Here is a 23,175-nt window from a genome sequence, read left to right on the forward strand (position 1 = left end):
CATACATACATACATACATACATACATACATACATACATACATACATACAAGTATTCACTCATATGCCTCTTGTTTAGATATATTAACATCAGCTGAAATAGAAGAGTGATCTTAAAGGGGTTGTTCACCTTTGTGATAACTTTTAGTATGATGTAGAGAGTGATATTCTGAGACAATTTGCCATTGGTTTTTATTATTTGTGGTTTTTGATTTATTTAGCTTTTTATTCAGCAGCTCTTCAATTTGCAAACTAAGCAATCTGGTGACTAGGGTCCAAATTACCCTAGCAACCATGCATTGATTTAAATAAGAGACTGGAATATGAATCGGAGAGGCCTGAAAAGAAAGATGAGTAATAAAAAGTAGCAATAACAATACATTTGTAGCCTTACGGAGCATTTGTTTTTTTAGAAGGGAATCAGCGACGCCCATTTGAAAGCTGCAAAAAGTCAGAAGAAAAAGGCAAATAACTATAAAACTATAAAAAATGAAAACCTATAAAAAATGAAAACCAATTGGAACATTGCTTAGAATTAGCCATTCTATAACATACTAAAAGTTACTTTAAAGGTGAACCACCCCTTTAAGCCTCAGCCACATGTGACTCTGGGTTTGGCTACAAGGGGTCACCAACTCAGTCTCCCTCAATCACCTTACACACAGGTTAGACATCAGATGCCCTAAAACATGCCAACCCCCAGCAAATTTACTTGCTGTCACCATTTATCTTTACCTTCTAGGTGGATAGAGGCCTAATAAAATTCTCGTTTTCTATAACGGATAATACCTCACTTAAAGGGAAGCTGACACCAAAAAAACTTCTTTAAAAAAAAAAAAAAAAAAGATTCTTCATTTGAAGTTACCTATATGTCATTCTGACTGTTTTCTCCTTAAAGCTTTTTTTCACTTTTTCACTTAATAAATCCAGTTCTCTGTAAGGAGAAAGGTGGGAGCAGGCAGCAACGGACAGTCTGTCTCCTATCAAGTTACAAAGAGGGGGCAGCGTGAGGGAGAGCAGTTTGCAGCAGGCAGGCAACACACTAGAGGGGAGCGAGGTAGAGAAAGGAAACTCAGGCTGCAGACGAAACCATGGAGACAATCAGGAAGTTCCAGAGAGTAGAAGCTGCAAGGGAAACTGAATGAGAAGCCCCGCCCCCTTTGTGACATCATCAAGCTTCACATTCTGGCTGCCACAGTCGGATGCAGAACTAGATTTATTAAGTGAAAAAAAGCTTAAAGGAGAAAACAGTCAGCATGACATATAGGTAACTGTAAATGAATCATATTTTTAAAGAAGTTTTTTGGTGTACACTTCTCTTTAATAGCAATGTATCCGTCACTCTCTCATTTAATGTGTATGTGTGTATTAAAAAGTTTGGAAACCTCTCTTTAGAACTTTGTTTATCATTGGCTGAGCTTTCAAAGTAGCAACTTCCTTTTAATATATAACATGCCTTACGGAAAACAGTAGTATTTCAGCAGTGACATAGTTTATTGGATTTACTGAAAATTTCTCATGAGTGTACACACCTGCCTATGAAGTTGAAGGCTTAATGAGCTAATCCAACCAATTTGGTGTTGCCAGTAATCAGTATTGTGCAATTACATGCATTCAAATTGGCAAAATTACAAGGGTACCCACATTTGATTTAATTTTATACAATTGAATACTGCTTCACTAAAAATCTTTGTTCAGAACACCCCAATACTCAGATGTTACTGGGAAATGAAAGACATACCACTGTTCTCTTTTTTTGTTGAAAGTGGAGTAAATTATTATGCATGCTGAGAGGCGTTCCCAAACTTTTTCATATGACTGTGTGTATATGTACTGAGAAGGAGACCGAAATGTCTGTTTTTAATCATTCTAATAAAATATGTTTAACTTTTAAAAAATCTGTTTAAACGTTCCTGGTGTGCACCCATTCACTTCAATATTTATATAGCTATATATAGATAGATATATATAGATATCGTAAGCGGTCGGTTATCGCCACTATGGTTGCGGCGAGCCCCGATTGTGGGGTGATGCGGGTGCGTTGGTATTTGTAGAAACTGTCACGCTTCGATACTTTGTGGCCGCTGCGTGAAGGATCCACTGGGTGTGGCATTGTTGCGGTGTCGCTCCCGCACTGTGGTCGCGGCTTAGAACTCTGTAAAGAGAGAAGGTGGGATTATAGAACGATGAGTTATAGTTACACAAAGCTTTACATGACGAACCAGCACTAGGGATCGCGCTGATGCACTGGGTTGCTGACAACAATCGGAGGGGATATGGTATTATATTAGGAGGTAGATGAGTGATATTAAAGAAATTTAGTAGAGCATCACGGAATAATGAATAAATGTAAATTAAGGATGCTGGAAGAACCAATAGGAGCGGGTAACGTCATTACACGACGAGGAGTTGTAATTTCGCTCTGTTTTTACTATGTATATAGAGGCAGTCTATATTTCTATTTATGACTTTGACAAAGGCTGGAATGCAGCCGAAACGTTAGTTTTCCACAATAAATATTATAAAAAAAAATATAGAGAGAGAGAGAGAGAGATGCGCCCAGGTATGTGTCATTAACGACCCTCTGTAGGAGGTTCCTTTTTCAGCCCAGATTCTGCAATATAATATTGTTACTTGTCAGTACCCAATACTATAGTTTGAATATGGGCATGCTGTGATCCATACTGTATATGGGTGATCAGAATGATACCAAAAATGTGGGCTGTCTCATGTTCCAGTCCCCCAGGAACCATCCTTCCTGACTGGTGGGAATAGGCTGGTCCTGTTTGGTATCATTAGGAAGCAGATAGTCTCATAACCAATATGAAGTTTTTGACGGGGTGAATCCTATATTAGAAAATATGTGGCTTATAGGAAGGTATCCATATCCTCTCTAATAACTGCTCCCCCCCACAACAGCTGTTCTTTGATCACCAGGTCAAAGCAACCAGCTTCCTTGCCCAAATGGTCTGGCTCCAAATAGTCCTATAGGCCAGATAAGGGTGTCGCCTTTCCACAGGCACTTGGTGGGATATGCAATCTAGGGTCTCTTTGTAAGCCAGAGTCCAAATTTTCCTATTGTTAACCGCCATAATGCCAATGCAATATTATGACATAACAATCTGTAACATAAAGGTACATTGTAATTCACTTTTGCCTTTAATACAGTATTAGCTAATCTCACTAAAAACTATTTATCCACACAGGAATAGTATTTAGGAGCAGATTTATTAAATATTGAAATGAATCTGAATAAAACTGGGGAAAGATGATGGATAGGTTAAGTTGATGTTCCATTAATACCAAGAGTAGGTAAATGCTTGACTTGATGCAAGGTTAAAAAAGGGAAGGGAGCTTTGTCTAATTAACCACCCTAAGGCGTGTATGTTATATTTAGCTGGACATAGATGCTAAGATCACCAATCACCTGTTTTGACCAGTCAGGTTTTGGGCAAAATCAGGCCCACATAAGTTATGCCATCAAGATACAGGTACATGCTGTTGTAAGAGAAGTGTTGTCATTGTCCAGTGGAATTTCCCAACCAGATGAATATCTCTTCAGGCTCAATTCACATACCAATGAGCTTCCAATGTAGTCAGCTGGCCCATATGTGGCCAAATTTGTTTCTGCTTTCTAGCTGATTGGTTCATGCTTTGGTAGGAGTGGTTAGTGGAAACAGAGGTCTAAGTGGGCATATATATATATATATATATATATATATATATATATATATATATATAAAAAAAAAAAAAAATAGGACACACGTCCTTGATTATATAGCTTGAATATATTTTGTTATAAAATTTGTTGTAAAAATAAATAATTTTTTTCTCCCAGTTAAGTGGATTGGTGTTGGAAAATCCAGAGAGTCGATGATTCAGCTGTTCTAAGAAGATGCACACTGACTGCACAGGCTGCCTCCTCAAAATGACATCATTCTACAGATGAAGCTTCCAATTTGTGCATATAGAGAACATATGCATGGGCAACAAAACATCACTTCCAAATTCATCTTTTGTAATGCCCTAATTTATTTAGCAGCCATAATTGCCCTGCTGTTTATATTCTATTGCATTGGGGCATTTGTGATCTGGTTATTAAACTGACAATAGATTAAAGACTGAGTGACTTCTTACTTATATTTTGGGAGGGACCATCAACTGGCTATTTTGTCTGTATGAAATTTAAATTCTAGCACCTACATATTTGCATCTCATACTAACTTGTTTAAATTGTGAGACTTAATCAGAGCTGTTTCATACATTTTTACATCTTTCTATTGATTTCTTTATTTGTTTTATGTATGGGGAGGAAACCATATTTTAAAGCAATCCTAATTAGTGTGAATGATTTTGTTTCAAATGTATTGCACTGCTATACTTTCACTGTGCAGAACAAATGAGTATACAGTGTATGTTTGTAATTTATTCAATAGGAGTTTAAGGTTCCAACCCAAGAAAAGCATGACTCCATAACATTGTTTAAATTTAAAATAAATAATTAAAGAACTTTTCTGATGTCTATTTTCTACAAAAAAATGAGAAATGGATGTTCTAGGTTTAACTAGCTAAAAAGACTACTTTTCCTTTGGATTCATGTGGATGATACTCTTGATACTGTGTCTATACATGTTTCTCTCTTCTTTAGTTGTATCTTCTTATAAAAGAAAGCTTATACCCTAGAAATGTAGCGGTATTTTAAATTCCGGGACTGTTTCTGCCTAGAGGTTGAGCAGTGTTCTAGTACAAGTGATTCTTTCCCAAAATCACAGTAGACAGCACCAGTCTTGAGAATTTGTTTAAAAAAGCCTTTATTGGAACTTCATGGCTTTATCATCTGAACAAACGCAACAACGTTTCAAGCCGCATGGCCCTTTATCAAGTTAATGTTTCACACATGGTTACACATTTTTATATTACCTTGTATAGCGCCATCTTGTGGCTCAATCCTTAAAAATATCACAAACTACAGATCACAAAAGATTTAATCATGCTATATTTTGTTTTGTCGGTGGAGTCTTCTTCTCCATATCTATGCTGCTATTTCCTTGTTCAAAAATCTGTAATATTAAAAACATAAATAAAAATCCAGTTAAAAACATACTTAGCGGAATATAGAGTGTAAGTCGTATTCACGATTTAGGCCATGGGGCTCCATGGTTTCTAAGCAACGTATGCACCATGCTTCTTTTTTTTAGCAGTTCCTTATTTCTATCCCCTCCCCGTCGGAGTTTGGGCACATTATCTACAACTTGGAACTTTAATTGTTGGACCCCATGGCCTTTTTCCACAAAGTGGCTTGCAACAGACTGATCTATTTTCTTTAACCTTATGGCGGACTTGTGTTCCCCTATCCTGTCTCGTATCATGCGAGTGGTCTGCCCCACATATAAATACCCACAAGGGCATTTCACAATATACACTACAAAAGTGGATGTGCAAGTGTAATATCCCCTGATTTTGATGGGGTTACCCTTACGTGGATGATACACAGTGTCTCCCTTTTGACAGTTGGAACAACAGTTACAGGAAAGGCACGGGAAAGTCCCATTATTTTTTGGGCGTAACACACCTTGCCTCATTTGTTTGCCCCCCAGGTCCGATCTCACCAGCATAGAACCAAGGGTTCTATTTTTCTTGTATGACATGAGGGGTAAAGCTTGAAAGGCTTCCACAGATGGTATCCCCTCCTTAAGTAAACTCCAATGTCTATTAATAATTTTGGCCACATCTTTACTTAAAGATGTATATTTAGAAATAAATGGAACTTTCTTAGTTTTATTTTTATGTTTGTCCTGATGTTTACACTCCTTTCGATCACCCTCAATTTCTTTCCGTTGCTGTTTTAGTAAAGGCATCGGATACCCTCTCTGAACGAATTTATCTTGCATCTCCTCTAAACGTTCACTCTGTCTATCTTTGTTGGATACAATCCTTTTTACCCGTAGGAATTGTGATTTTGGTAATGACCTTTTTGTTGAGACTGGATGGAATGACTCATAGTGGAGGAGTGTATTCTTATCAGTTGGCTTAACAAAAAGGTCTATTTCTAATTTCCCGTCCTGATTTAATACCATAGTATCTAAAAAGGCTATTTTTCTTTCATCGGCATGTAATGTAAATTTAATATGAGGTAACGCCAAATTAATTTATTGGTGAAAATCTTTAAGGGTACATAGTGGCCCCGTCAATATTGCGAACACGTCATCGATGAATCTTAACCATATCTTGCAATGTTGCAAAAACAACTCATTTACATACACATACTTGGTTTCAAAATTATTCATAAATATGTTCGCATAGGACGGGGCCACATTAGACCCCATAGCTGTGCCTTTGATCTGTACAAAGAACTCATCTTGAAATAAGAAATAATTGTTATGTAGTATTAAATCGAGACATCGAATCAAAAAAATTTTTTGAGATGCATCCAAACTCTCATCGTGTCTCAGCTCGATGCGGACTGCCTCTACACCCCCATCATGTGGGATGGAGGTGTAGAGGCTCTCCACATCGAAAGTTACCAACAAGAAATTGTTCGGTAAATCTGACACCATTTGCAATTTTGATAAAAAATCATTTGTGTCCTTTAAAAAATATCTGTGGTTAGGTACATACATCTTAATCACATTGTCTACAAAAATAGAGAAGAGAGACAATATGGAGTTTATACAAGAAACAATCACAATTTTTGTGAATTTTAGGGAGGATGTAGAAAATGGGCGTAACAGGAAAAGGTTGTTGTAAAAATTGCACTAAAGTAGTGTCTATGACCTCTATTTGTAGCGCCTCCTTTATTAATTCATCTATTCTCCTTTTTATATCAAAGAGGGGGTTGGTGGTAACCAATTTGTATGTTTCAGTATCGCCTAATTGGCGCTTAATCTCTGTTATATACAATTCTTTATCCATTACCACCAACGCCCCTCCCTTATCTGCTGTTTTGATTACCAACAACTGGTTATTTCTGATTTCCTGTAATGCCTCTAATTCCCTTTTATTCAAGTTCCTGGACTGTACATTAACCTCCCCATGAATGTATTTCTGCTCTAATTTGGCTATCTCCCTTGTGACATTAGACATAAAGGCATCCACAAAAACATTAGATATATCTGGTTTGTATGTGCTCATGGATTTAAGGCCCATGGTATGCCCAGTAAAGGTACCAAATTTTTCAATCCTATTTTCCACCCCCGCATGTCCAAATTGTACTTTAAGCTGTATGTCCCGGAAAAAGCGATAAAGTTCAATGTCTAGTTGGAAAAAATCCGGGTCTGACACTAATGCAAAAGACAGGCCCTTTGTTAATACCTGTTGTTGTTCCATCGAGAGGGGCACACTAGAAATGTTCACCACTGTTTCCGTCTGTAGCAGTTTGCGGATCCACAATTTCTAAATATGAAAGACTGTAAACAGAAGTTTAGGGATCTAGAACTATTCCAGAGGAAATATGTGGCTTATGATCTGCACCTCAGAACACTAGCGGAGTATATGAAGGTGAATCGTATTCCAAGGGGCTTGAGGGTTCGCCTGTGTCCCACATTGTTTGCCTCTGATAAAGAATTCTGCACACGCTGGGAGGCTATCATTAATAAATGTTCATCTGACCTAATGCTGGCTACTATGGAACGCTTGCAGACAGAGTTACCTAGTATCAAGCAACAGATCGGAGGAAACGGAGATCCGGAACGCTTTTGCACCAGACGTTGTTGCACAGGGGAAGGAGAAACTGGCGCACCACGTGCAAGGCTTCCACACAGAGGTGGAGACGCGGAAGCGCTCCAAGTTCCAGCGCGACGCTAATGATTATAGCAACGGTCGGGTTTACAGATGGAGGCACCCAACCCAAGAATCATTCGGAGATAGTGGATTCATTGCGGGGGAACGACAAACCCGCCCTAAGCAACGGAGGAGAGATGATATATCCCCAGGGCCAAGATCGGAGTCTGCCTCCTCGTCAGCATCTTCTTTTTTAGGTGGATCACAAACGACGGAAGTCGCACCAGGAGCAAGAGAAGACGGAGAAAAAAGCATAACAAAAAAGAAAGGCCAAGCTGCGACTCGCTACAGACGGAAACAGTGGTGAACATTTCTAGTGTTCTAGTGTGCCCCTCTCGATGGAACAACAACAGGTATTAACAAAGGGCCTGTCTTTTGCAAGAAATTGAGGGTGATCGAAAGGAGTGTAAACATCAGGACAAACATAAAAATAAAACTAAGAGAGTTCCATTTATTTCTAAATATACATCTTTAAGTAAAGATGTGGCCAAAATTATTAATAGACATTGGAGTTTACTTAGGGAGGGGATACCATCTGTGGAAGCCTTTCAAGCTTTACCCCTCATGTCATACAAGAAAAATAGAACCCTTGGTTCTATGCTGGTGAGATCGGACCTGGGGGGCAAACAAATGAGACAAGGTGTGTTACGCCCAAAAAATAATGGGACTTTCCCGTGCCTTTCCTGTAACTGTTGTTCCAACTGTCAAAAGGGAGACAGTGTGTATCATCCACGTAAGTATGTTTTTAACTGGATTTTTATTTATGTTTTTAATATTACAGATTTTTGAACAAGGAAATAGCAGCATAGATATGGAGAAGGAGACTCCACCGACAAAACAAAATATAGCATGATTAAATCTTTTGTGATCTGTAGTTTGTGATATTTTTAAGGATTGAGCCACAAGATAATATAAAAATGTGTAACCATGTGTGAAACATTAACTTGATAAAGGGCCATGCGGGTTGAAACGTTGTTGCATTTGTTCAGATGATAAAGCCATGAAGTTCCAATAAAGGCTTTTTTAAACAAATTCTCAAGACTGGTGCTGTCTACTGTGATTTTGGGATATTGAAGCTGGTGGAAGTGGACACCAATTGACGTGCACCTGGTCGCTACATTTAAAAATCAAAGTGGTGAGTGCTGGCTGACTATTTGTATATCAAGTGATTCTTTCCATCAAACTTGTCCAAAGCAGCCTCCCATCTTGAATCTTTTTGTGTCTGTGACACTGCTTATGCTTTGTGTGCTCTGGGCAGCTGCAGATAATCTAAGCTTAGGGATCAATGGACATCAACAAAACATTTCCAGAAAATCTGATTAAATTTGGGCTGATTTTTAATTCCGAAGAAGAATGAAATTAGCCTTCTAACATGACCATTTGTATTTGTCATGTTAACTTGTTTATGATTAAAGGGGCAGTATAACGCTTTGTTCAGTATGAATTCTATGGATAGGGTTTGTGCTGAAACGACTCCGTTTGGTCCTGAAAAGGTAGATTGATAACCAATATTCAGACCCTTCCTTTATCCTTTGTTGTGTTTACAGACCCCATTATGCATGTGGATCTGTGCATTGGTAATCTATTTATCTACCTCACAAGTGCAAAACATGGAGTAGCTTTCATATACTTTTTATGAATCATTAGGCAAAATGTTGTCCTTGTGAATGGCATTACGAGCGGCAATCCGCATGGCTTTATGAAGGTCATGCCAGAGAAATTTTATTGCTTTTATGATGAGGTAAGTAAGATGCTCGACAATGGGGGAGCAGTAGATGTGTTCTATTTGGATTTTGCCAAAGCATTTGATACCGTGCCCCACAAACGACTGCTTTCTGAACTAAGGTCTGTTGGGCCTACTGAAGTTGTTTGCACATAGATAGGAAACTGGTTACAGGATCGGGTACAGTGGGTGGTTGTTAATGGTACATTCTCTACTTGGACTAAGGTATTTAGTGAGGTCCCTCAGAGCTTGGTATTGGGTCCACTTTTATTTACATTAATGACTTAATTCCATCCAGGATGCAGCATCCTTGCAACAGAATCTTGAACAGCTGGCAATCTGGCGTAGCGTAATAAAGGACCTTGTAGATAATAAACTTGACTGTAGCAGGCAATGCCAGTCAGCAGCATCAATCGCAAATAAGGTCTTGAGCTGTAATAAAAGGGTCATTGATTCACAGGAGGAAGGGGTCATTCTTCCACTGTATAGAGCACTGGTAAGGCCCCATCTAGAATAAGCCATACAGTTTTGGTTTTCATCACTCAAACAGGACATTATTGAATTAGAGAGGATAGAAGGGCAACTAAGCTGGAGTAGAGGCGCTTAAGGGGTGATATGATAACTATTTATAAATATATAAGGGGGTCAAATAATTTACCAGTAGGTCTTTTCAGCTGACATGAGGTCACCCATTCAGATTAGGAGGTTCCACTTAAATATTAGGAAGGGTTTTTTTTTTTTACAGTAGCTGTGAAGATGTGGAATTCTCTCCCTGAATCAGTCGTACAGGCCGATACATTAGATAGCTTTAAGAAGGGTTTGGATGGCTTTTTAGCACGTGAGGGAATACAGGTTAATGGAAAATAGCTCATAGTACAAGTTGATGCAGGGACTGGTCATGAAGGAAATTGTCCCCCTCTAAGGCAATTGGAGAGGCTTCAAATAGGGGTTTTTGCCTTCCTCTAAATCAACTAGCGGTTAGGCAGGTTAAAATAGAGCTAAAAGGTTGACCTTGATGGACATGTGCCTTTTTTAAACCTATCTTACTATGTAGAACACATGGATAATAGTGACCATAATATCTCGATACACGAGCCATGAAAATACTGAAATTTATGTAGTGAATAAAGTATTCCTCTTGTAAAATATAAGGATATTATAAGTTACCAAGGAGTTCCAACCATATAAAAACATGAGGCCAAAGGCCGAGTGTTTTTATACAGGTTCTGGAACTCCAAGGTGACTTCTAATATCCTCATATTTTGCAACAGGGGTACTTTATTTATTATAAAATACAAGCTTCAGTGAGTCATGTGACAGAAATTAAATCACTAAGCTCTGATTATGACATCCTTAAGCACCATTTATAAGGATACAATTTACAGGATATTCATGGTTTTTGTGTATTATATCCTTATAAAGCAGGGCTGTCCAACTGTGGACCCGTGACCCTCCCTTGTGTACCCCCCACATGAAAGTCTGCCTGCAGTGTCTGCAGATTAACTGCCCCTTGCATTGTTAAAACTTTAAATTCAGACTGTACAGTAATCCCCTGTATTGTTCACACATGTAACATCTCTATCATTCACACCCCTAAAACCCTGTACTGTTAACATCTCTGTTTCAGACTGAAACTGCCTACATTGTTCACCTGTTCACACTCATAGAAACTGCTGGACGGGCACTGTATGTAGTACATGTTATAGTAGTTCCTGTCTCCTGCTGTGTTCTGCCTTCCCTATGCTCCCTGTGTGTGCCATACTCTGCCTTCCTATGTTCCCTGTGTGTACTATACTCTTCCTGCCCTATGCTCCCTGTGTGTGTCATACTCCGCTTTCCCTATGTTCCCTGTGTGTGCTATACTCTTCCTGCCCTATGCTCCCTGTGTGTGCCGTACTCTGCCTGCATGTGCCATACTCTGTCTGTCCCATGCTACCTGTGCATGCCATACTTTGTCCTATGCTCCCTGTGTGTGACTACTCTGCCCACCCCTATGCTCCCTGGTTGTGCCTTACTATGCCTAACCTAGTTTCCTTGGGAGGAGGCATATATATTTAAGGGTATGTCTTAATATGACAACATTTTTCACATATGGGTTATGAGTGATATCCCTGCAGTGAGCACCAACCATTTGGTTTTTTTGGTGTGTTACCACCATTAATGTGGACTTATGGTCTTATGGTAACATGGGTGTGGTTTAAAAACGGAGTTGTCAACACTGGCTTCCATTATCCAAGAGTTCCATGACCTGTATAAAACCACTCGGCCTTCAGCTTTGTGTTTTTATATGGTCATGGAATTCCTTGGTAACTTATAATATCCTTATATTTTACAAGAGAGGGTACTATTTAATGTTTGTTGCATAAAGCAACCATACATTGCGTTAACAAAGAATGCAACATTTCAAGAATGCATGTTACAGCAGAGAGATCAGTACAGAAGGTTTTCTGCTGTAAACACAGAACAGAAATGGTTGTCATTTACAATTATATTAAATTATTACTGTTCTCAATTTATTTCATTATGGAAGAAATATAAAAGCATTAACCACCTCATGTGGCTTCATTTAGATGTAAGGAGATTACTAGGAATGGAGCGGAAAGCATCTAGAAAGTACAAATCGGGACAAATCTCTTGTTGGACCTGTAAATACTGCTGTGTTGTAATGCTAGTAAAATAGAAAATAAGGGGCAAATTGTTTGGTAATAAAAGACTAGAGCTAGAATATTTAGTGCAGTTCTGGTCTCTTAAACTTTAAAAGGGTGTCAGTGATGTCTAAGCTGATAAAGAGTATGTAAGGTTGGATAAGTTGGGCATGTTTGTCCTTAAGGGAGGATATGGGTACTTTGTATACAAATATCCTAGTCAATCTACAAATGTTAACTTCATAAAAGGCAGTCTGGTCAACATGCACGGACTGCCATGATATGGGCCTGTAGAATCTGGAGGTGAGGAGGGGTCCAGAGGTTTCAGAATTATTGCTATCAGAGCATTTCTTATTGTGAAGAGGGCAGCAGACAGTGAGAAATTGTATAGATTTGGTGTGCTAGGTGGCAGGAATTTTTAAAATTTTATTTATCAATGGGTGAAAGTTAGTACTCACCATTTAATAAATGCGGTTCTAAAAACCCCATAGGAATGAATAGAACGTGGATGAGTTTTTATTTATTAAGCTATAAACTCACATTTTGATAAATCTGCCCCAGGTGTTAAGGGAACACCAAAAATGAAAGTGTTTTAAAGTAATGAAAATAGCATGTAATGTTGCCCTGCTGTAATAAGGGTTACTCACCCTGGGGGTCTAGTGGGGGAACGGCAGGGAGGCCTGCCTCCCCCTCGGCGGGGACGCCCGCCACGCAATCCTCTTCCTCCAAAGTATCCTCCCTAAGGCGTGCGCGCTGTGCACGTCTCCTATTTAAAGGCGCATGCGCACTGATGTCATGACATCAGCGCGCAATTGCCGCGTAATTCAAATGTTTAAAAGGGACATTCAGGTTTAGAATACTTGCCCGTTATAGGAGTTTGTTCCTGGTGCTTCTGAGCTTTAAGCTAAATCTGTTTGAACCCGTTTTGATTCCTGTTGTGACCCCTGCCTGGCTTTGACGATTCTACTCTCTGTATCCTGACCCTTGCCTGTTTACCGACTCTGATTCTGCTTAACCCTCTGATTGACTTCCTGGTTTGACCCTTGCCTCCCTGACTTCCCTTATTCTCTGCCTGCCTCGACTCAGCCTGATCTGACTACTCTTTTGCCTAACACCTTGTACTATGACCTTCTGCCCAAAGACTCTCGCTAACAGTTGTGCCCCTCTGCCTATCCAGAACCTCTTGCCTTGCACCTCTCGTTTAAGTCCTGGTGGCATCCAAGTAGCTGAGGGCTCCTCCCGAGGCCAGCGGCTGTCACACTGCAGGTGAAGCACGAGCCGAGACCAGGGTGCTTGGCATTTGTTCTGGTGTTGGGTGCCGACCGTGACATTATAACGGGCCATGGACGAAGAAGGTCAAGCTGCTGCTGCCGCTGCTACTTCCACCACTGATGCGCTACTCATCACTTTGTTACAGCGCCTGGAAGAACATGAGCAGAGGCAAGATTACCTAATGGTAAAGGTTTTCACAATTTGACTCATTGACTGGATGCTTCTGTTCAGTCTCAAGCTCCAGTATTCACCCCTCCTACGGCCGCTCCTGTGGGTTCTTCTGCCATGATGGGTAACGTGCCTAAAACAAGAAGATCGGCACACAGGCATTCAAATTGCAGGGTATACCTGCTTGTTTATTGTGCGGAATGCAACGTTTCGGGTCGCCCCTTTGTCAAGCATGTGAAAACCATGACATGAACCATACAAATAGAGGGCTCAATTAATAAATTAGCATATATGATTAACAATCAAAAATCAGTTTAGAAAAAAAAATCCTTTTGTTTAAAAAAACAGATATAGCAAAAGGTTAATTAAAACAGTGTATATTATTAAAATTCACCCAAAGTGAACATCATTAGTGTCCAAAGTGTTATAAAAAAAACTCCATGAAATCCACATTTGAAATGTCCAGTAACACACTTCATCTGTGTTAAAAAAATTCTTTAAGTGAAAACATCCTGAAAAAGACCACCATAAAATCAATAGGATAAAAAAAACCATTATAAAAATAACAAAGTATCAAATGATCCACTATTTAACAGGACTCTATAGGGCAACATTAAAGGTTACATAATAACAGACTACCCCTATCTATAAGGGGAAGGGCAAAGGGAAACATTTTTTACCTGTCCCTGGATAGATGTCAAGCTGTTTTTTATCTGTTGATAAAACAAAAAGATATGTCAAAACTTAGAGATACTATTTCACAAATAACAGGACAAATTATACTCTTCATTAAGACCCTTAGGATTTTTTGTTTGGAGTAGCCAAATCCAAAAGCACTCTCTCCTGCGTAACTAGCATTTTATGTCTTGACCCTGACATGCCTCCACTTTCTCCAATATCTGCCAGCGTAGCTGGGCTACACAATGTCCATGTGTATAAAAATGTTTAGCTAATAAAGTTTCTTTTCTAAGTTTTTCTTTTCCTTTATTCCCAACAGGAACAACTACTGGTGGTTTATAATTGCGTATAGTAGACTTATGTTCATCTAATCTAACTTTGATGGATCGAGAAGTTTGGCCAACATAAGCCAAGCCACATACAATAAATCACACAATTAGTATCACATGTAAAAACCCTTTAAGGGTTTGTTTTGAACCTTTTTGTGAATGTGTGACCAAATTGCCTGGGATTATCCCATTGCAATGGCCACAATTCCTACAGGGAAACGTGCCGTAGGAATTAAGCCTATTGATACTTCGCTCACCACTCCTGGGTTTTGATTTAATCAAATCCCCAATGTTTCTTCCGCATCTGTAAGAGAAAAGTGGTGGTTTCTGGAACAGGTGACCATATTTAGGATCACTACTTACAATGGGCCAATGTTTCAGCATAACATTACATATAGCCTTAGAATTACTGTCATATGAAGAAATAAAAGGGATTCTTGGTGACCTGTCACTGTTTATGTTCTTTTTAGTGAAGAACTCCTTCCTCGGGTAGCCTATATCCTTTCTCATAGATTCAAGGCTAGCATGATCATACCCCTTTTCTACAAATTTCTTGAGCATATCCATAGACTCCCTTTCATACAATTCATCCGTAGAAGTAATTGGTCTTACACGTGCTAACTGACTTTTTGGAAGGCCCTTACACAAACCGGAAGGGTGATACGATGTAGGTCTCAATAAACAAAAAGACAGAGGTAATAAATGAGGTACCTTTTACCATAACATTAACATCCAAAAAATGTATTGTATTGGAACTAGTCTCCAATTTAAATTTGATAGTTGTATGTACTCCATTCAAATAGATTAGAAACTCATCGAGCTCTGCCCTGGTGCCTACCCAAAACATATTGTCAACATAGCGCATATATGCCTGAATCAAATGGGAAAATTGGTTGTTAGTAAAAATTTATTTTTTTTCAAACCAGTCCATAAAAATGTTGGCATAAGCAGGTGCCATGTTGGCACCCATGGCGCAGCCCTGTAACTGTAAGAAAAAATCATCTTTCAAAAGAAAGTAATTTTTTTGCAAAACAAGATCCAGTAAATCCCTCAAAAACATCAATATTAGGAAAATTTCCAAACGGAACAAACTTAGATTTGGATCCTAATTTTATTTTAAGAGCAGCCAGGGACGGATCACTTTCCTTCACACTTTGTTGCTCAAAGAAATGTACTTTTAGTTTTAATGCTCTAGTAAATTTGAAGAAATCCACATCAATGGGAAAATCCGGGGAAGTATATGAGGGAATAAACCCTAGGCCATTGCCCAACACAGACAACTCTGCTTGTGATAAATCGTGATTAGATAGATTAAAGACATTAGTTACCTGCGCTGTTGTTTCTAGCATTTGTGTGGCAAGCTGGCTGCCTGGTTTGCGTTTCCCCCTTCTGGTCCTCCAGTGCGTCTTGCGATATGTTTGTGATACAGTGAGGGAGCCTTGCGTGTCCACTGATGATCGGTCATTAGAACTCACGGAAGAAGACCGTGTCTCCTCATATACTTCCCCCGATTTTCCCATTAATGTGGATTTGTTCAAATTTACTAGAGCATTAAAACTAAAAGTATATTCCTTTGAGCAACAAAGCGTGAAGGAAAGTGATCCGTCCCTGGCTGCTCTTAAAATAAAATTAGGATCCAAATCTAAGTTTGTTCCGTTTATAAATTTTCCTAATATTGATGTTTTTGAGACTATTGTTTCATCTGAAATAAGTAAGATACAGCATGCACACTCCAAGGATAAGAATACTAACATTTCCTCAGGTCAAAAAGCTGCAATAAAATCCCTAAAAGAAAATGTTTCTATTACCAGCACCAAGGCTGACAAGGGGGGTGGGATAGTGGTTCAGAATACTGTGGATTATAGGAGCGCCAATTAAGGAACACCTTTCATTATAAAAAATTGACTAATGATCCCACGTTTAAATTTAAAAATGAAATTAATATCTTACTTCACTCTGCAGTAATGGAGGGATTGATATCTGATGAACTTTGTCAACTTCTGACCACAGAACACCCTAAGGCTCCCCATGTTTATTTTCTTTCTAAGATTCATAAACAATTAGTTAACCCCCCTGGGCGACCAATCGTGTCGAATATAGGATCAATTTGGCAACCGCTGGCAATATATATTGACACTTGCCTTCAAGAAATTTTACCTACTTTGAAACCATATTTAAGTGACACTGCGGCATTTCTGAATAGATTGGACAACATTATTATTCCATCTGGTGATTTTTTATTGTGCTCATTGGATGTCAAGGACCTTTTCACCTCAATTCCTGATTGCGAAGGGATCGAATGTATTCGTACATATTTGGCACATATTTGGTGTTTACCTAATCATATGGTTAATTTCTTATGATTTACGATTTACTGGATCTTGTTTTGCAAAAAAATTACTTTCGTTTTAAAGATGATTTTTTCTTACAGTTACAGGGCTGCGCCATGGGTGCCAACATGGCACCTGCCTATGCCAACATTTTTATGGACTGGTTTGAAAAAAAATTCATTTTTACTAACAACCAATTTTCCCATTTGATTCAGGCATATATGCGCTATATTGACATATGGGTAGGCACTAGGGCAGAGCTCGATGAGTTTCTAATCTATTTGAATGGAGTACATACAACTATCAAATTTAAATTGGAGACTAGTTCCAATACAATACATTTTATGGATGTTAATGTTATGGTTAAAGGTACCTCATTTATTATCTCTGTCTTTTTGTTTATTGAGACCCACATCGTATCACCCTCCCGGTTTGTGTAAGGGCCTTCCAAAAAGTCAGTTAGCACGTGTAAGACGAATTACTTCTACGGATGAATTGTATGAAAGGGAGTCTATGGATATGCTCAAGAAATTTGTAGAAAAGGGGTATGATCATGCTAGCCTTGAATCTATGAGAAAGGATATAGGCTACCCCGAGGAAGGAGTTCTTGACTAAAAAGAACATAAACAGTAACAGGTCATCAAGAATCCATTTTATTTCTTCATATGACAGTAATTCTAAGGCTATATGTAATGTTATGCTGAAACATTGACCCGTTGTAAGTAGTGATCCTAAATATGGTCACCTGTTCCAGATAACACCACTTTTCTCTTATAGACGCGGAAAAAACATTGGGGATTTGATTAAATCAAAACCCAGGAGTGGTGAGCGAAGTCCAAATAGGCTTAATTCTGCTACAGGGTGATCCCCAAATTTGGGCCCTGAGGTTACCTCCCACTGACCCTGCCTGCTTTTCCTTAGAAACTTTCTTTAAGTCCATGGCAATTCTCTACAATGACCTGGATCATGCTTCCTCTGCCGATTCCGCGATTCGTTTCCCTGCTCCAGGGAAAGCGGAATGCGGAGGTGTACTGCACTGAGTTCCGCAGATGGGCAGTAGAAACTGGGTGGAACGACATGGCTCTTTGTAGCCTGTTCCAGATAGGGCTCTCAGACTCTGTCAAAGACAGCCTAGTAAATTACCCGCTATCTACTAACCTGGATGACCTCATGTCTCTAGCCATCCAAGTAGACAGAAGACAGAGGGAGAGAAGGGGTGAGAGGGAAACTTCTTTTCATTCTGGGATTTCCAATGTTATGTCTTTCCTTCCCAATGTGGTTACTAATGTCAAACCGCCTAATCCCTCTGTGCCTTTGCCTCAGGAAGAACCTATGCAACTGGGCATATCCCATCTTACTCCTGAGGGGGCTTTGCATTTACTGTGGGGAAAAGGGTAATTTTCTAAATCTATGTCCTAAGAGGCCAGGAAACTTCCAAGCCTAAATGGAGAAGGGGAGCTCCATTTGGGTTTCCTTTCCCCATTCTTCCTCTAGGATTATGATACCGGCTAAATTCACATGGCCTATGGGCTCTGTCACGGTCTCCACTTTTGTGGATTCTGGGGCGGAGGGGAATTTTTTGGATGCTTCCTTCCCAGTAAGGTTTAATGTTCTTTTAACCTCGCTTAGCCCTCCTATGAGAATTTAAGCGGTGGACAAAAAGCCTTTAGGTTCGGGCCTGGTATCTGTACTGTAGTTCTATCCATGTGTTCCAACAATTCACACTTTGAGGAACTAGCCTTTTTCATTATTGAGGGTGCTTCTTCCCCTCTAATTTTAGGGTTACCTTGGCTTCAGGCACATAACCCACATGTAGATTGGGTAACTGGTGAGATTCTCCAATGGGGTTCTAAATGTAAGGTTTCTTGCCTTCCTCCAGTGGTGGCAGTCTCTTCCCTTGAGGGATTACCTGCAGCTTATGCAAGCTTTAATGATGTGTTCTCTAAGAAGGCCACAGAGACCTTACCCCCGCATAGGCAGTATGACTGTCCAATCGCCCTTATCCCTGGGTCCACTCCCCCTAGTGGTCGAACTTACCCTCTCTCCTTGCCTGAAACCCAGTCAATGAGAGAATATATCCAGGAAAACCTAGAGAGAGGTTTCATTAGACCCTCTATTTCCCCTGCTGGGGCAGGTTTCTTTTTTGTTGGGAAAAAAGATGGTGGTCTTCATCCCTGTATAGACTACAGAGGTCTAAACAAGATCACCATAAAAAAACATTACCCCTTACTCTGATTTCTGAACTATATGATCAGGTTAAAAATGCCAACATTTGTTCCAAACTTGATCTTAGAGGTGCTTATAACCCCATCCGTATCAGTGAAGGGGATGAGTGGAAAACGGCTTTTAACACCAGGGACAGCCACTATGAATACCTGGTAATGCCATTTGGTCTTTGTAACGCCCCCGTAGTGTTCCAGGAGTTTGTCAATTACATTTTCCGGGACCTGCTGGGGCTATTCGTATTGGTCTATTTAGACGATATTCTAATCTTTTCTTCTAATTTGTGTGATCACCGTAGACACTTTCAGGAAGTATTACTCAGGCTAAGGGAAAACAACCTTTATGCTAAACTTGAAAAGTGCATTTTTGAGGTTTCGTCTGTCCAATTTTTGGGGTTTAATATCTCTGGTAAAGGTCTGGAAATGGATCCTGCGAAGGTTAAGGCGGTACAAGACTGGGCCCAGCCTCTTTCTTTACGGGCAACCCAAAGGTTCTTAGGGTTCGCCAACTATTCCACCAATTTATTAAAAACTTCTCTCTGATTGTGGCCCCTATCACAGATTTAACAAAGAAAGGTGCAGATCCGAGTATGTGGCCTCCTGATGCGATTCTGGCCTTTGAAACCTTTAAAAAATAATTTGTGTCTGCCTCCATTCTTCGTCATCCTGACACCTCGCTTCCATTCATAGTGGAGGTTGATGCCTCTGAAGTTGGGGCTGGGGCAGTCCTTTCTCAAAGGCATCCAACAACCAACAAAGTACACCCCTGTGCTTTTTTCTCTAGAAAATTTTCGCCTGCGGAGACTAACTATGACATAGGGAATAGAGAATTGTTGGCTGTTAAAAGGGCCTTTGAGGAATGGCATCATCTGTTGGAGGGGGCTAAGCATGTTTTTACCGACTGCTAGACGACTGAATCCTAGGCAGGCTAGATGAGCCTTGTTTTTCACCCGATTTAATTTTTCACTGGTACTAAAAATACCAAGGCGGGTGCACTCTCTAGAAGTTTTGAGTCCAATCCATCCGAAACTAGAGTGCATTCCTATTATTCCTGGTGAGTTAATTGTGACAGCTCTGGGATCTGACCTTGCCACACTTTTATCCTCTGTTCAATCATCTGCTCCTGTAGAGACTCCCTCGGTAGATTATTTGTTCCTGAAGATTTGAGGGAACAGTTTTTGGGTGAAGCCCATAATTCCTAAATGGCGGGACATCCTGGCATCACTAAGACTGTGTCCCTTTTGTCCCGAAATGTTTGGTGGCCTTCCTTTAAGCAGGATGTTTGAAAATTTGTTATTTCTTGTCCTGTTTGTCAGAGGTTTAAATCCTCTAAAAAATTATCACAGGGGTTGTTAAGGCCACTCCCAATCCCTGACAGACCATGGTCCCATCTTTCGATGGATTTTATTGTCGATCTTCCTCCCTCTCAGAAGGAGACAAAAGAAAAAAGAAAAAATGAGCAACTTCATTTCCTTCCCACACCTCCCTTCTGCCAAAACCTTAGCCGAATTAATCATTTCTAACATTTTTAAGTTAAATGGTTTTCTGGTCAATATTGTTTCTGACAGAGGGGTACAATTTGTTTCAAAGTTTTGGCGAGCCTTCTGCTCTTTGGTTGGTATTGAATTATCATTTTCTACTGCATATCACCCTCAAACTAATGGTCAAACTGAAAGGGTTAATCAATCCCTTGAGCAATTTGTAAGGTTTTATGTATTTGACAATCAATCCTCATGGGCAGAGCTATTACCCTGGGCAGAGTTCGCAACTCATTCTTCCACTGGTGAATCTCCATTCTTTATTGTTAATGGTTTACATCCCAAAGCATTTTCTTTTTCTGGTTCTTTGTCCCCTGTACCCTCTGTCAACTCTTCTGTTAAACAGTTTGCAAAAATTTGGTTTGGGGTGCATAACTCTCTTTCTGCAGCTACAACCACTCAGAAAAAAGCAGCTTATAGGTCTCACAGAGAGGCACCCAAATATCAGGTAGGAGACTCTGTGTGGTTATCTACAAAAAACATTAAGTTGAAAGTCCCTTCTCTCAAGTTGGTCCCAGGTTTATCGGTCCATATCCATCATTGAAATAATCAACCCTTCGTCTGTTTGTCTCAAACTACCTGACAATTTCAAAATCTCTAACTCTTTTCATGTTTCCCTATTAAAACCAGCTTCACAAGTCCGTCAACAATCTGTTCCTCCCCCAGTGTTGGTTGAAGGTCAGTCTGAGTTTGAAGTCCAAGAGCTCCTCGATTCTTGCCTAGCGAGAGGTAAGCTTCAATATTTAGTTAAATGGAAGGGCTACGGCCCTGAGGAGAACTCTTGGGTTCCAGTTAGTGACATGAGAGCTGACTGTCTCAGGAAACAGTTCCACCTAAAGTTTCCTGAGAGACCTGGGGTCCAGTGCCCCCCCCCTAGATTGGGGGTAATGTAATAAGGGTTACTCGCCTTGGTGGTCTATTGGGGGACGGCAGGGATGCCTGCCGCCCCCTTGGCGGGGACGCCCGCCACGCAATCCTCTTCCTCCGAAGTATCCTCCGTAAGGCGTGCGTGCCACGCGTCTCTCCTGTTTAAAGGCGCATGTGCGCTGGCGTCATGATGTCAGCGCGCAATTGGCGAAAATTCAAATGTTTAAAAGGGACATTCAGGTTTAGAATCTTTGCCCGTTATAGGAGTTTGTTCCTGGTGCGTCTGAAATGAAAGCTAAACCTGTTTGAATCTGTTTTGATTCCTGTTGTGACTCCTGCCTGGCTTTGACGATTCTACTCTCTGTATCCTGACCCTTGCCTGTTTACCGACTCTGATTCTACTTAACCCTCTGATTGACTTCCTGGTTTGACCCTTGCCTGCCTGACTTCGCTTATTCTCTGCCTGCCTCGACCCAGCCTGATCTGACTACTCTTTTGCCTAACACCTTGTACTACGACCTTCTGCCCAACAGTCGCTAACAGTCGTGCCCCTCTGTCTATCCAGAACCTCTTGCCTTGCACCTCTCGTTTAAGTCCTGGTGGCATCCGAGTAGCTGAGGGCTCCTCCCGAGGCCAACGGCAGTCACACTACAGGTGAAGCACAAGCCGCGACCAGGGTGCTTGGCATTTGTTGGTGTTGGGTGCTGACCATGACACCTGCACTAGTAAAACTGATCTGCTTGCTTCAGGAACACTATTATAGTCAGGGGTGTAACTATAGAGGAAGCAGACCCTGTGGCTGCAGGTGTCCCAAGATGTATAGGGGCCCCATGAGTCCCTAATTCATATATATTTTGAATAAATACTGTTAAAACAAGTAAACCTATAGACATTTTTTGGGCATGAAAAAGAATTTGCTGTGGGGCCCAGCAATATCTAGTTACACCACTGACTATAGTTCATAGAAACAAGCTGCTATTTCGCAATGGCGGAAATTGAAAAAAGGCTATATGGAACAGGTTAAATAGTGGATAACAGATAAAACCATTGTGTTCTACAGAGCTTATCTGCTATCTGCTGTGCAACCTGAGCCTTTTTTGCTACACAACAGCTTATTTATATAAACAATAGTACTGTTTCTGAAGCAGACAGCAGTTTTACCAGTGCAGGGCAACACTGCATTATAGTTTCATTACTTTAAAACACTTTAATTTTTTGATGTTACTGTTCCTTTAACCTGCCATGATATGGCTGTAAGCCATTTCTAAAGAAGGTCATCTAGTCAGTGAGTTTAGTTGGTTGTGTAGAACCTATAATGGCTTGGGTCATGCTTACTGTAAGATATTTCTCCAGTGAATCCCTTTCAGCATGCATAAGGGCAGGGGTGTAACTATAGAGGAAGCAGACCCTGCGGTTGCAGGGGGGCCCAGGAGTGTAGGGGGCCCAGTGAGACCCTAATTAATTAGCAATTTTAATATATCTTGGTAAAATAGGCCAACTTATAAATATTTTGGGGCCCTAAATTGAATTTGCTATGGGGCCCAGTAACAACTAGTTACGCCACTGCATAAGGGTGTGACTTTCTATAGCAGACAGATATAAGATAATGTCATTGGGGATATGTT

At 40.2% G+C, this 23,175-nt stretch overlaps 1 protein-coding gene across 1 annotated transcript in view; it reads left to right on the plus strand.

The window, feature by feature from the left end:
* adss2.L (adenylosuccinate synthase 2 L homeolog) overlaps positions 1-4,509 on the plus strand; it is a 45,901-nt gene extending 41,392 nt beyond the window's left edge. Inside the window, 1 exon segment of the mRNA NM_001086619.1 lies at positions 3,838-4,509. Coding sequence (NP_001080088.1) covers positions 3,838-3,890 — 53 coding nt within the window. The 3' untranslated portion in view covers positions 3,891-4,509.
* The last annotated feature ends 18,666 nt before the right edge of the window (positions 4,510-23,175 follow it).

Source organism: Xenopus laevis, chromosome 5L (genome assembly GCF_017654675.1).
Source record: "Xenopus laevis strain J_2021 chromosome 5L, Xenopus_laevis_v10.1, whole genome shotgun sequence".
Taxonomy (NCBI): Eukaryota; Metazoa; Chordata; class Amphibia; order Anura; family Pipidae; genus Xenopus; species Xenopus laevis.